Source organism: Antechinus flavipes, chromosome 4 (genome assembly GCF_016432865.1).
Source record: "Antechinus flavipes isolate AdamAnt ecotype Samford, QLD, Australia chromosome 4, AdamAnt_v2, whole genome shotgun sequence".
NCBI classification, from domain to species: domain Eukaryota; kingdom Metazoa; phylum Chordata; class Mammalia; order Dasyuromorphia; family Dasyuridae; genus Antechinus; species Antechinus flavipes.
This window is the reverse complement of record NC_067401.1, coordinates 146,385,563-146,401,359: the sequence shown is the minus strand read 5'-3', so window position 1 is coordinate 146,401,359 and position 15,797 is coordinate 146,385,563. Positions and strand designations below refer to the sequence as shown.

General features: G+C 38.6%; 1 protein-coding gene across 8 annotated transcripts in view; it reads left to right on the top strand.

The window, feature by feature from the left end:
- TEX2 (testis expressed 2) overlaps positions 1–15,109 on the top strand; it is a 149,015-nt gene extending 133,906 nt beyond the window's left edge. For 7 of the 8 annotated variants that reach the window (XM_051994975.1, XM_051994976.1, XM_051994972.1 and 4 more), the window contains 4 exons: positions 7,039–7,164; positions 7,481–7,690; positions 11,313–11,433; positions 13,340–15,109. In XM_051994975.1, coding sequence (XP_051850935.1) covers positions 7,039–7,164; positions 7,481–7,690; positions 11,313–11,433; positions 13,340–13,465 — 583 coding nt within the window. In that variant the 3' untranslated portion in view covers positions 13,466–15,109. The remainder of the gene's footprint in view (positions 1–7,038; positions 7,165–7,480; positions 7,691–11,312; positions 11,434–13,339) is intronic. The other variant, XM_051994979.1, reaches the window with a different exon arrangement.
- The last annotated feature ends 688 nt before the right edge of the window (positions 15,110–15,797 follow it).

Sequence of the window (15,797 nt, the reverse complement as noted above, 5' to 3'; positions counted from 1 at the left end):
TTTTTGAATTTGGCCAGTTGAACTTTTAAATGAGGTGTTTCGTTCATTGCTTTTTTTTTTTCCATTTCACAAATTCTGTTTTTCAACAAGTTGGTTTCTTTTTTATACCTATTTTGTAAAGAATTATATGCTTTTTCCATCTCATCACATCTATTTCTTAGGGAGTTTTCTTCAGATAATTTCTGTTATGTCTTTTCCAAACTCTTACTAAATTCTCATTTCCTTTCCCTATTTTCTTCTAACTCTCTTTTAAGATCCTTTTTGAATTCTTCCAAGAGAGCCTTGTTAAATGGGGACCAACTCATATAAGCCTTTGGGGCTTTATCTGGAGATGATTTGCCTTTAGGATCCTCAGGGTTTGAGGTCTTTTCTTTTTCTCCATAAACGCTATCTGTGTCAAAGTTCTTTTTGCTTTTTTGATCTTTTTTTTTTTTTTTTAAGGTTAAGGCTGCTCTTAAGGCAAAGGGACCTTATCTGCTTTAGGTTGCCCTGGGACCAGTGCTGCTAACTGACTTCTGGTGCTAGGTAGTTGTGGCTAGGTCCCACGGTTTTGGGGGGTTCAGAGGTTCAATATTTGACTTTTATATTGCTTTGGGTGTCTCACAGCTAGTCTGCTGATCCACTGGCTTGTAACCAGGACAGAGTAGCCTAAGAACCTCCCAGCAGATTCCCCAATGCAGGATTCCACAAAGCTCCCTGCCCTGGGCTCCTTGCCCTGTGTCTATGCTCAGCAGCTTCTTCCCCTTCCCGATCAGACCTTTTCTGAAGTTCTTCCAAAGTGTCGTCTAGAAATTTGTTGCATTCCATATGTTTGAGGGTTCTGTCTGATATTGATCTGAGGGACACTAGGAGGAGCTCAGATAAAGACTTGTCTACGCTTCACCATCTTGGCTCCACCCTTCCAGGGCTACTTTTTTCTAAAGTGAAGTTCTTCATGCGTGCTGAATTATTATCCATCATCAGATCCCTTGGCAATAAGCTTTTCTTTGGCCCTAAATTGATGACTTAGAAGTATGGAGAAGGCAGAAGCATTTATCAGTGTCCAAAAAAACACTCTGAAAAATGCTTATTACTCTGTGAAGGCTATTGTGAACTCTGAGGAATTTAGTCACAAGTGATATGTGACCCTAACATGTGTGGATCACTGAAATGTTTTCACACTAGATTTTCCTTTGTAACGAAAATTTTATGCTATTCTCTCAGTTCACAAAAGGAAATATATTAGATCACAAGCTGTTCACAATGATAACATTGGTCACCAAATGGTGCCCTTGTAGAGGTCAAGGCTTCTTAAGTGTATGCACACATGTATTTGTATGTGTGTGTACATAACACCATGTCTAGCATGGCAATCCTTTGGGAGGGCATGCCGAGAAATAACAAAAAAACTTGACATATTACTTATAAATTTAAGATTTGTGAAACAATTCATTGTACTAGGGATACAAAGAAAGATCAAAACAGCCCCTGATCTCAAGGAGCTCACAGTTTAATGGAGGAGATAACATGAAAACACCTATGTATAGTCAAGATGAATACAAAGTATATTGGGCATAAGAGGTATCATTTGAATCCAGATCCTCCTGATTTCCAGTGCACTGTTATTTTCTTGCTATCCTATCCTTTTTAGACAAGACACACTTAATTTTTATGCTGATCTTACTATTGCTTAATGTGAAAAATAAAGTGAAATAATATCCTCTAATGCTTTTGTCAGAGAGGAAAGCCCCAGAACATGAATTGCCAGAGGCAGATTTAGAAACCTGGAAAGTGTTGTCCTGCTGTGGCCCACTGGAAAGAGGAGCATAAATTAAATAAATTCAAATAAACCATTAGTGCCATTGAATGCTGGATGGTGAGATTGGCAATTAAATTGCCTCAAGAGCAGAGTCTGAACATAATTGACTGACTGCCTTTTGCTCCAAGTACTTCCTTTCAGGGCCATTAGTGGCTTCCTAGGAAGCTTTCCAGTTTTCCAGCATTTCACTCACCCAGGCGCTTTCAGTTAGTGTGAACAGGCTAACCCTTTACTGCCCTCTTTTTTTTTTTTAGTCCTTTTTCAAAAGTGCCAAGTGGTCGTGCCCTTCCTGCCTGGCCAAGAATTTCTTATGGTCAGAAAGAATTCACGTATACTTTTGTGCAACCCTCTCACCATCTTGACCTGCCATTAGTACAGAAAAATGTACTGTCTTAATTTTATCCCAGATATGCCCTCTCCCTCTTAAAGTATACATACACTTCAGATTTGCAGCTTTTTTTTTGTTTTCTCCTGTCCTTATACTTTCCTAACCTTATGTTCTTGAGATTTGCTCCAACTTTGCTTAGCTCCTTGGCAGTAAAGTACCTGAAAATGGAACTCATTGCAGTAAGAATAGTAGATTCTCTCTTAGAACTGAAAGGGGGATACAGATACAAGGTCTGGCCATTAAATAGTTTCTGAACTATTGTTTCCATTGATCATCCTATGAAGAATTTAGAATGTGGGTGTACAATTGAATTTTGTACATGATTACACATTTAAATTCTTTTTTCCCTGAGCAAAATCTTGCGGGCTTCCACCTTTCAAGACATTGTTGCCCAAATCTACTATATCTCCTTACCCCACTATATTCTTGCATTGCACCCTGTTGGCAAGGGAGGGGAGCAGAGATTCTTCTTTTGTAGGCTTTCTACCTACAAAGACTATTAAGTTAATTATTCTGAGGTTCAGGGTTACACTGTGATAACCTAAAGAAAGTCCTATGCAAGGAAAAGATAGCTAAAAAGTGTTAACAATACAGGTTACACTTTTCCCCAGGTTTTCTTTTTGGGTTTTGTTTTTAAATGAACAAAATAGATGCTCAGATTTAATCATTCCTTCCAAGTCACCACTTTGGTGGGTTAGCAAGCAACTTCTCTCCTTGTCTATTCCCCAATCTTTGATAATAACTTTCAAAATCTTCAGCCATTATTTTAAATTCTCCTCCTTGAGAAGCTGTTAGTGTCTTATAGTAAGTGCATGTGAATAGCTTACACCTATTTCCCTTGAAGTTCCCATGGGTTGGATGTTCCCTTCATTATAAAGTCACAAAGCCATAGGCCATTATTTTGTGGTTCCTGAGGGACTCCATTATGTAGACAAGCTTTTTGGCTGATGAGAATGCTACCTCCTTCCTTGCCCTGCTACTACCATCAACTCAGTCATTGTAAAAGGGAATACTTTCTTTGCCAAAAGAATTTTCCAAATTATCTGTGGTTATTTGATTATTATTTGATTGCTACAATTTCATCCAAATAACTGTTTTCAGTTTTCCTGCCCCTCTGTTCTGCTGGAGGGATTAATTCAGTAACCTGAGACCTCTCTGTAGTTCTCAGCATTTAATATTTTCCCCTGTGAGACCTGGAGGCTTCCAAGTGATGGATGTGGGAGCAGATGCAATAATCAGGTTGGAGGATCAGCAGATTTCTGTATACTCCAAGTTCATCAGTCCAGTTTTTTGGAGAGCTATGGATAAAAAGGAATGTGATTGGTTCAATAAAACGGACCCTGGAGACTCCGGAATCACTGAGATTATGCCACCCTTACCATTAAGATTGAGAACTAGCTAGCAAAGTCACTCTTGCTAACTGAATATTAGACACATTCCTAATAGGGTTGTATCCCCTATCCCAAGAACTTCATTGGGGGTGGCTTGGAAATTTAATGTTGCTGTCCAAATTGTACATTTTTTTAAAGTTTCCTTAATATCAGTAGAAATGCCTCTTTCCAATGGTGAACAATTCCAGCTTTGTAACCTTGGAGTATTATAAACATTTCCTAGGAAAAAAATCTTCCTAGAAGACCTAACCAGTAGATACACAAGTGTGTTGGTTTCAGGCTAGGGGGTTTTCCTTTAACATTAAACAAAAAAGGGGATCTGCTGAAACAAGCTGGCTCTCACCTTTCAAAGGCTGCTGCAGAGAAGAGTCAGCATAGTGTGTTGCACAGGGAGCCTGAAGGTACCCTTACAGATGGGCTCCTGTTTCAGAGGAGGAGGGTGCCAGGCCAGCCCTAGTATCACACTTGTACTGGGCTGGGGCAATGTAGCAGTGTCCCCTTTGCCCTCTACTGCTCTAATGTCGGTCCTGGCAGCCACCAGAGGGCTTCCAAAGCCAGAGAAGCAGACCTGAGGCAATGTAAGAACTGTGACTGCTTAGAATCAAGTTAGAAACACAACTGACTTGACCTTGCTGGGTCATCTTGCTCTTAACAAAAAAATGAGCTTCATAAGTCTGATATTTTCCCAGCAATGTTAGCATTGAAACAGCCCTTCTGAAATGCATCTTAGACAAGATTTTGTCATCCATTATGCAGGAATGTATTGGTCTTCTATAAAATAACATGTATAGATTGTTAGTACAAAAGGTATTAATGGGACCCAGTAAGGAACAAAGTGCGCAAAGCCCTGAGTACCCCTTAGTTTTCATTTTTAGACCAAATATTTTGGAAAAAAGAAAAGTGCAAAGCACCCACATCTGACTCTGGCTTTTAAAAATGTGACTCAGGAAAAACCTAAGAGGAAAGTAGCTCTGCAATTTGTGTGACTTAGCCCTAAACAAAACATCTCCCCTCCCACTTACTTCCAAAAACAGTTGACCCCTCTAGTGTCTCCACACCCCTTATTTATCTTCAGTCTCTCTTGGTCTACTGGCTGCTTCTCTGCTGCCTGCAAACATGCCCATGTTGTCCTCAATCTCCCTGCCTCCATTTATCCATCCCACTTCTCTTGCCTTGAGAAGACCATGGACAATAGGTGCCTCCACTTCTCTTCTGACTTTTCTTGGCTTCCTACAGCATGGCTTTCAACCTCATCATTCAACAAAAATGGCTCTCTCTAAGGTTATTACCTAATCTCTTTCTTACTTGCCAAATCTAATGTCCTTTTTTCAATCCTTATTGTTCTTCAGCTCTCTGAAAGCCTTTGATGCTGCCAATTACTTTCTTCTCCTTTATATTCCCTTCTCCCTGTTTTGAGAACACTCTTCTCTTCTGATTCTCCTTTGACTTTTGATTCTTTTTGATTCTTTCTTTGACTTCTTTTCAGTCACCTTTGCTGGATCTTTATCCAGGTCATGCCTACCAACCATGATTGTTCTGTTAATCTTGGATGTTCTTCAGCTTCTGCCCTGGGCCTCTTTTTTTTTCTTCTATATTATTTTACTTGATGATTTTAGCTCCCATTTCTTTGCTGATGAGTCTCAGATCTCCAGCTGCCTAAATAAGATGGACTATAGACAACTTAAATTCAATATGTTCCAAATAGAATTCATTATATTTCCCTCTACTGTCCTCCCTCTGTCACTCTTTCTTGTATTCACCCTGTATATAATTTGTACAGTTGTTTGCATATTGTCTACCCCATTACATTACGAGCTTCTCAAGGACAGGGATTCTCCTTTATTTATGTATTTATTTATTTTTATTTCTAGAGCTTAGTACAATGCTTGGCACGTAGTAGCTGATTGATGAGTGTTTTTTGGCCAACTAGCAAAAAAGAATTTCACTTCTCTGAAATAGCTCTTAAGTATCTCTATTAGTTAAAGATCCTTGAGCCTGGTGTAGTTAGCCATTGGCCTTATCTGTGGCCCTGAAGAGTGTAGACAGTGGCTAGGAAAGCATAAGGGAGAAAAATTCCAAGTGGCAGCATGGGTTTCTGCTATGAAGAGGTCTTTGGAGTCAAAGCTGATTTTTGTGAAAACCTAGACAGAGCAGCTTCAGAGATCTAGGGATTCAAAATTAAGCAAAAACCAAAGGAGATCCCTGTTGTTATTGGTAAGGGATTTTCCTCTTTGGGACAAAGTGTCATATCACCCTTAAAATCATTACCATCCTTCCATCCTAACCCACAAGCTCAATGTGGCCTGCACTTGTGATAACCATCATTACATTCCATTGAATAATAACTGACATTTACACAGTGCTTTTATATGCAGAGAATGTGTTGAACTATCCTATTTGTTGATGCATGCCAAAGAAGTCTTCTGGTCTCAAATTACTATCTCTTTAAATATATTTATTTTATTGGTCCAAATATAAGCTGTACCATTAAAACAAGATATTTTTGAAGGAGAAAAGATAGGCAGTGAAAAATAACTATTTTTACCCCCTTTCTTTCATAGACCCAGCCTCTTTATCTGGGATGTAAATCCTGATCTTCAGGATTTTAAGTACTTTTAATACAAATGGACTACCTACCTCACTTGTCCATTTTCCTCTCCTTCCCTCCAATTACCAGTTCTGTTCCTTAATAATGCAAGCCCTCTATGTAGCACATTTTTAAAGCCTTAATGCTATCCTGGGATTCAACAATTCCTATTTCCCTCTCCTGCCCCTGTTTCTGCTCCATTTCAGGCTAAAATAGCCCTCAAAACTGGGATCATCTGTCTCATGGGTGGAAAGAAGGAAAATCCAATAGCAAATTTTTGCTAGCCAAAGTGCTTTTGATGAAGATGCTTTCTGAGAATCCTTTCCTATTATCCATCCCTACTGGGCCTTTTCTAATCCCAGGGTGTGACCTTAGAAGGAAGAGATGATACCTTGGCAGTGACTGTCTTTCTCTAAAGAATTCAGGGATTGGATAGAGGCAGTTGCTCAAAGCCTGCAGGAGGGCAGTACCTGCCTCCCTTAGATTGCCATAGCAGCAGGGACATGCTTTATGTACATCCTCAACAAATAAAGCTATAGCTACTGTTTCTGTCCCTTCCTGGTATGAAAACCATTGAGATCTAAGTCATGATGTCTGTGGTAACTAAGCACGATCACTGATTGCACACAAGTTCTACAAAAACAAATTTTGAGGGGAAAAGTACAGCCTGTGTTTGGACCAGCTTGTCTCTTATATGACTAATTATAATTACTCATGGACTCTAGGATTAGCCTCTTTATTTGGGGTAGGCAGAAAAGAATATTAAAATGTGTTAATCTTATTAGTCCATCCTGGTTTCTTGTGTTTGTGATACAACTTTTTAAAAAAATTTTGTCAATCCATAGAAATTTGGTGGTGATACTTTCTTGTTCAGTTTCAGGCCGAGGGCATATTGCCTTGCTGACAGTGACGAGGAGTCCTCCAGTGCTGGCTCCTCTGAAGAAGATGATGCTTCAGAAGTGGTTGGTGGAGACAAGCAGTTCACTCCAGGAACTGAAGGGTGTGGTTCAGAATATTTTTCCTTCTTCCTTTTCTCCATCTTAGATGTTTCAGTTTATTTTCTGACTTCATTGAATTGATAACGTTGGGCTTTAATAACCAATATGTCGTTGCTTAAAATCTTGAGTCCCAAAGCTAAAAGCTGCTTCTTGCTGGCTCCCCTAACAAAAGAAGGAGAGCACCCTTGTAGATGGCTTTCTCCAAGAACGTGGACAGTATAAATAAAAGTTTTTATTCATATGCCACTAGAACTAGATAATTTCTGAAAGAGCAGAGCTTATTATAGTAACTCTATTTTTCCTATTCTAAATCTGAAGGTATGTTGGAGGATACCGGACAAGTAAGATTATGAGATTTGTGGACAAAATAACCAAGTCAAAATACTTCCAAAAAGCAACTGAGACAGAGTTTATTAAAAAGAAGATTGAGGAAGTCTCAAATACTCCACTGCTTCTAACTGTTGAAATACAAGAGTGTAAAGGAACGTTGGCAGTTAACATTCCTCCTCCTCCAACTGACCGAATATGGTATGTAGAACAAGACTTCAAAACTGTACTTAATTGTTAGATTATTGAAAGCAGCATGGTCCTAACCTTGGGAACGCTAAATGTTTTTTCATCAACTCCCCATGGTTTAGTTTCATGTTTATTAACTAGGTTTTGGTCTCACTTTTTTTTTTCCTGAGGCAATTGGGGTTAAGTGACTTGCCCAGGGTTACACAGGTAGAATGTGTTAAGTGTCTGAGGTCACATTCAGGTCCTCCTGACTTCAGAGCTAATGCTCTATCCACTGTGCTGCCCCGGTTTCATATTCTTTTGCAAAAGATTAAATTATATTGAATTAGTCTTTATGCATTAGAAAAATCTCATTTTCAGTGACTGAGAGGCCACATGCATGGTGGTCTGCTTCTCATTTTCCCCACCCCAGGCCATGCCAGAGTCTTGAGCTGTGTTGTGATAGGGAATCCTGCCACATCTTTGTCTCTTATGCCAGGACTCACCTCTCAATAAGACATCATATTCCTAGAACAGGTTGAATCAAGAATTACCAGGAGTTCCAAACACACACCATTATGGGAGGGAAGTTTTTTATTTAGAGGTTCTGGATACTAATTATGTTCTCAGCCAGAATTAACTTGTAAGCTGTATGAGAAAGAAAATAATCTAACTTTAAAAAAAATTATTCTTTTTTTTTTTTTTAATTTTTATTTAATAATTACTTTATATTGACAGAATCCATGCCAGGGTAATTTTTTTACAACATTATCCCTTGCACTCATTTCTGTTCTGATTTTTCCCCTCCCTCCCTCCACCCCCTCCCCTAGATGGCAAGCAGTCCTATATATGTTGGATATGTTGCAGTATATCCTAGATACAATATATGTTTGCAGAACCGAACAGTTCTCTTGTTGCACAGGGAGAATTGGATTCAGAAGGTATAAATAATCCGGGAAGAAAAACAAAAATGCAGATAGTTCACATTCGTTTCCCAGTGTTCTTTCTTTGGGTGTAGCTGCTTCTGTCCGTCATTTATCAATTGAAACTCAGGTCTCTTTGTCAAAGAAATCCACTTCCATCAAAATATGTCCTCATACAATATCGTTGTTGAAGTGTATAATGATCTCCTAGTTCTGCTCATTTCACTTAGCATCAGTTCATGTAAGTCTCGCCAGTCCTCTCTGTACTCATCCTGCTGGTCATTTCTTACAGAACAATAATATTCCATAACATTCATATACCACAATTTACCCAGCCATTCTCCAATTGATGGGCATCCATTCATTTTCCAGTTTCTAGCCACTACAAATAGGGCTGCCACAAACATTTTGGCACATACAGATCCCTTTCCCTTCTTTAGTATTTCTTTGGGATATAAGCCCAATAGAAACACTGCTGGGTCAAAGGGTATGCACAATTTGATAACAAAAAAAATTATTCTTAAAAAAAAATTATATATATTATTTTTGCTCTTTTCCTTTCCCACCACAGACTCCTTAATCAAAGCCATGCTGTGAAATAACAAGATCTAATGGGTGGTTTTTTTAAAGATGGGGGAAACATAGATGCGTTTATAAGCACCAGGGAAAAAGCCAGGAGACCAGAAGAATTTGAAGAGAAGCTAGTGAATGGAAAAGATTATAGATACTATCTGCTAGAGAAAACAGGAAGGATAGGATTAAATGTGGAGTCTGGCTCTGGCAGTGAGAAAGGAGTAAAGGAGGAGATGGTGAGGGAAGTCTGAATGATGTGAGATGAGAAGGAGGGGATGAAGAGGAAAAGAGGTGTGGGAGGACAAGCACTCTTGAAGTAATGCTAATAAGTGTGAAATTGTCTGACCCTTTTAGGTTACGGGGTTTTGGTTGTGTTTGTGTATGTGTGTGTCTGTGTGTCTCTGTGTTTAATTAGATAAGCAGAATGGTCATTAAATCAAGGCTTGGATTGACTGCCTGGAAAGGGGACTTAAGCTGGTAAAGACTCTGGGAGTCAGTTGTTTTTAAATTGTCCATGCCTTTTATTCCAGCAATCCAACTACTAGGCAAACTCCAAGGAAGTCAAAGATGATAAAGTATATATTAGTTAATCAAGCATTTATTAAGCACCTACCATGTGCTAAGTATTCAGGATATAAATGCAAAGCTGAGATGACTCCTGCCTTCCAGGACTTTACATTCTACTGGGTTACAACCAGGTCACAAATAAATAAATATAAACTATACCCAAAATAAATAAGCCAGAAGTGTAGGAGAAGGAAACTCACAATCAGGAGGACCTCTTGAAGGAGGTAATTCTTTTGCCGGGCCTTAAAGGGGTCCCAGGGTCCCAAGAGGCAGAGAGGAGGAGAGAGAACATTCTAAATGTAGGGGGCAGTATGCAGAAAAGCCTGGAGATGAGAGCTGGAATGTTATGTGTAAAGTGCTGAAAGTGAGCCAATTTGGTGGGAATGTGGAATGAGTTAGTGGGAGTAATGTATGATCAGACTATAAAGATACCCTGGAGCCAGATGGTGAAGGGCTTTAAATGTCAAAAAGAGGAGATTGGAGTTTATCTTTCATCCTGTAAAGAAGCTCCAGGAGCCACTGCAGCATAGGGGAACAGTATGATTCAAACCTGTACTTTAGGAATGTCATTCTGGCAGCTGTGTGGCAGATGGATCTAAATGGGAAGAATATGAGGCAAAAAGTCTAAGACCCAAATACTCATACCAGCATTAGCAGTCGCAAATAACTAGAAACAAAGTGAGTACCCATCAGTTGATGAATGTCTGGAAAATGTTTGGTACATGAATGTGATGAAATTTTATTGTGCAGTGAGAAATGATGAATATGAGAAATTCAGAAAAATGTGTGAAAAGATGTACTTGAATTGATGCAGAACAAAATAAACAGAACCAAGGCAACAGAATACAGTACTACACAATGAAAATATCACTAAATCAGACGGAGCAGTTGAAAAACCAAATTAGGAAATTTATGTCTTCCCTCTCAGCAGAGAAATGGGAGACTATGCAAAATTTTTAAGCATTAGATATAATTACTGTATTGAATATTTTTACTTGTTTTTGTCTATCACAGGAGAGGTGGGAAATAATAAAAATGTCTGGAATATATAAATAAAAGACATTTTTGCAAACACTTTTTTAAAAATGCTGACCCAGTAGGTCTTTTCAAAGTTGCAAATGCAGCTTTTTTCAGTGTCAGAGCCAACAAAGGCTCTCAGGAAGCAGTGCTGTTAAGTCATTCTAGAACCTATCGGTGATCAGGGCACTCTCACTCTGACTGGCCTTGTAAATATCCACCACAGAACTTCAAAACAAGAATGATAGCCTTTTATTTGCCATATGCTATCACTGTTCTCTGTAGGTATATTCTGAGGAAATTGGTGGCAAACTTGAAATGGGCTTTCATTCATTTGACATTGTATTTAGCATAATGGTACTTAAAGGACCAAAAGGGAATTGGAAAGGGCTTCCTGTACTTCTCTTTTGTTTCTGACAGCAGTTGAATCAATATTATCTTGGTGTAAGGTCATGTTTTAAATGATATTTAAAATGCCATCTTTTTTTCATGCATAATATATTTTGTGATTGCCTACATTGGAGAACTTTTGCATATGAAGAAATTGTACTTTTGTATTTGTATTTTATTTAAAGGTATGGCTTCCGGAAGCCACCACATGTGGAGCTGAAGGCTCGGCCAAAACTTGGTGAGAGAGAAGTGACTATAGTTCATGTAACTGATTGGATAGAGAAGAAACTGGAACAAGAGTTTCAGGTATGTTTGTTATTATCATCAAGCCTTTGAGTCATTATGAACTTTTTCAATTCTTAGGGATATAAACAGTAAATGTTATTGGTCAGTACAGTCAGCAAAGAAGTTCCCTGGGTCTCGGGGTGCTCTCTGCCAAAATGCCAACCCTTTCTTTATATTTTCCTTATCTCTTAGAAGCATAGTTGGAACCCAGATCAATCCACCTGGGCATAAAGTTAACTCAATCTGCCCTAAGTTTGTTTCATTGTTTCTTGGCTCATAAGCCCTGGAGAGTGAAGTATGGGGGTTAACTGGGTCTTCCACACTTCCAGAAGTGTCCTAGCCCCCAGCTGCTAATGAGCATTTCAGTCTTATAAAATGATAGCATTTCATTTATTAAAGATCTTTGAATTCAACTAAGCAAATCTCCTATCCAATAGTCGAAACCACTCATGACACTTGTGACAAATAGAGCCACATATTGTAGCAGATGGAATGAAGGCTCCTTGAATTTGAGGAATTTAAAAAGTGGGACACTTCGGAAGTATCTTTTTCCCATTTCATTTGATGGCAAATGCTTCTCTGCACTAGAGGCTACATTGATTCTATTTAATAAAAACATTTATTAAACACCTACTGGAAGCAAAACATTGAGGATGCTAAAATAGACAAAGAAGTCCCTGATTTCAAAGAACTAAGTTTTTTCCATGAGGGAAACATCACATCATTCATTTATTTATTTTTAGTATGTTTTTTTATTTTTTCCAATTACATGTAAAGATAATTTTCTACATTAATTTTTAAAAGATTTTGCGTTCCAAATTTTTTTTCTCTCTCCCTTTCTTACCTCCCCCCTTCCCAAGACAGCAAGCAACCTGATATAGGTTATACAGAACATATCATTTAATTCACAAGTAGTGATTAGTTATTAATGTCCACAGAAAAAGAATAGTACATCCAGACCTGGGAGTGGATGGTTGAGAAAGCTGTTCAGTCTGAGAAAGTAGAAGGGCTGAGGATTCTAAGGCACAAGTGAGACAGGAGTTCATTCCAGGCTCCAAGAATATATCCTGTGTGAAGCATAGACATGGAAAGTAAAATGAAGGGCATAGCCAGAAAGCCAGTTTGGCTAGAATTTAAAGGTTGTGAAGTAAGTCTGCAAAAGCAGTAAAATGACAGTTTGGACTCCATGATCTGGGCTTGTCTGCCAGGTCTACTACTGAGTTTGAAATGTCACTTTGTCATCTTGGTAGAGCTATATTGATGTGGGTCTAGAGATTAGGAGACAATCTAAAAATAGATATGTAGATTAAGCATTATCTGTAGAACTTCAGTTTGAGCTATTGACAGCAAATGAGTTCACAGAAAGAGCGAGTACTTGGAGGGTGGGGTTTGAATGATGATCCAGCAAAAGAATCAGGAAAGATCAGTTGTAGGAGAAAGGGAACCAGGTGAGAGCAGTGTCACAGAAACCAAGATAAATACTAAAAATGACCATGAAATCCATGGTGACTTGGCAGTTTTAGACAGTGATAAAGTTGGAAATCAGATTACAAGAAGTGTTGAGAAGTGACTGAGAGTTGAGGAAATATACAATGACCTTTTTTCTGGAAAATCGGCTGTGAAAGGAAAAAGAGAAATAGATGTAAATAGAGTTTGTAACTTTAGAATTCAATTAAAAATTCTACTATGTTAACTCCTTAGTAATTTGATAGCCCTTTAGAACAGATTTTAGAACAAATCTGAACCTCTACTTTCTTTTACTTTATTTACTTCATCAATGAGAATATACAGACAAAGTCTGTGACATGAGTCTGTTGAAAGTAGCATGGGGTAGGATGATTCACTTGCTAGAGAAAACAAAAGGAACTTTTTTGGTAGACTCCTCATTACTAAATCTGTAACATGTTTTCTCTTGTGCTTTTCCCAGAAATTTTTTGTTATGCCAAACATGGATGATGTTTATATCCCAATAATGCACTCGGCCATGGATCCCCGATCAGCTTCCTGTCTGCTCCAAGATCCACCCGTGGAAGCCGCTGCTGATCAGCTGTGACGTGTCAAGACCTGTGGTTTACAGTATTATGAGAATAATCATCAAGGGGTTTGGTTCTTTGAGCTGTGTTGTAGTTGTGCCCTTCACTTGTGCCAGAGATCCCCCCCAAAGGCCTGCTTCTGCCATGTCTCTGCCTGCCTGTTCCCATTCCACTGTGAGGCGTCTCTCCCTGGGTCAGCTGTGAAAGTTTTGCCTTGGGCCGAGGATGATAGAACTGTCCTGGCCCATCCACAAGTTTTAAGCATGCAAAAGATAGAATTGGAACTGTTGCCTCCCTGGACTGCAAAAAATGCCTTGGCAACCAAGGGACAAACAGCAAGCAAAAAAGGGATGAACCTGTGGAAGGGAAGACACTCTCTTCTTCTCAGCTCCCCTGGTGCTGTCCTCAGGCAGCCTCAATACAGAAGGACTGTTTGGGGTTTGTGGAGTGGTCGCAAACCCCGCTCGCAGTAGTTCATTGGGAAAGCACCACGTGGGATGAGGGCTGCTCTGTGACTCATTTCATTGGCAGTAAGGAGATGGGCCTGGTAACTTTTTTTCCACATTAAATTGCGCATCTTTGGAAGCAAGTAGCCATAAAATATATACACACACTAACACACTCTCAGCCCGGGCGGGGATGTTGGGCTTCTGTGAAACAGGCAAAGCCATGAGATCAAACCATACCAAGCCTTTTACCAGTGAGGTACAATCACAGTGCTTTGTAACTTCTCTGAATGTTTTTTGAAACATGAGCACACACGAAAATGTTTAACACTGCACCCAATACCAGAAAGATCTGATTTTTCTGCTTGTAGAAAGAGAATCTTGATACCATGGGGGGGTGGGGTGACCTTTGTACTTTACAGGCTTCCCACCCAATGTTTACTGTGTTATACCTGGAAGTTTTATATAGGAATTAAAATGCTTACTAAAGTCCCTTGTAAACTGGTTTTAGGAACAGTTTCTTTTCTAAATAATGGCCAAAATGGAAAGAGAACTGCTCCTGAAGTCTTATCTTGTGAGATTTAAAACCAAAAGTTTGCATATTTGAACACTACATAGCTGAGAATAAGCATTTGTGACATCTCCTTAATGTTGCCAAATTTTATTTTTGTGTATTTGTGTCCGAATTTTAATTTAGTTTCTGAAAAATCAACCTTATTTTTTACATAGTGTTCAAAATAGCATTTGACCCAAACCCAAATTACCTTGTGTAACTTTGGATAATTTACTTAACACAACTAAGCCAATAGTTGAGGGTTCAAAAAGGAAAAAAACAAAACAACAACAAAAAATATGCACCTTGCTTGAATGTGATTTAAAGAGAGCATTTAATATATTGAAGAAGATTATATTTGAACACTTATTTTGGTTACTTTTAATTGCATTCTATCTGACTAAATTCCTATTCCTTGACCATTCCAGTTTGTGTCCAGTTCTTAATTTCTCATTATGTAGGCTTAGCCGCCTTTCATAAAGTCCGCATGTCTTGTTCACTGGTCTTTATGATTTGATTTTTGTGCAATAACTAAAAATAAAAGGACGAGGTGCATTATTGTGTAGCGATTACACACGACTGTCTCTTATTGCACTTAATCAGAAGTATGTGGGGAATTACAATCACTTGCATTGTCTCACAGAATAAATATCTCATGTCTAATACCTGAGCAGCTCACTGATTTTTCCTTGACCCAGTTTAGCTAATAACCAGAGTATAGATTCTAAGATTGCCTGGAACATAGCCTGCAAATCCAACTTCCTGTTGCTTGTCTTTAATTAATGTGCTCGACTGTATTAAAAACTACTAAGCCATAGCAAAATGTTTGTGGGAAACTATTTACAATTCTGTTGTTGTCTTCCCAATCCCTAGTATGGTATCTTGCACATAGTAGTTGCTTAACGCCTGATGAATTGAATCTCATGCCATAGCATAGTAATAGCTAACTTTTACAGATTTGCCAAGCACTTTGCAAATACTCTCCTTTGAAACACACAGCACTAATGGGACTAGGTGCTGTTACTGTCCCCATTTTGCTGATGAGGAAACTGAAGGCAAATTGAGGTGAAGTGACTTATCCAGGATTGCACAGTTATTAGGATTCTAAAATACCACTTACAATTATTTTGTAACATTTATTTCTAGATACTTTTATTCTTTAAAAATGTATTCCCTACTGTCTTTTCATAGTATTTGACTTTTCTTATATAAACTTTGTACCTGAAGTGCCAAGCTCAGTGCTCTGCACAAAGTTGATGTGTAAATACATATTTGCTGGCGTTTGTTAAAAAAATAGATAGTAAGTGTAACATGAAAATTACTAGTGACTAAAGGGGACTTTCAAAACAACTT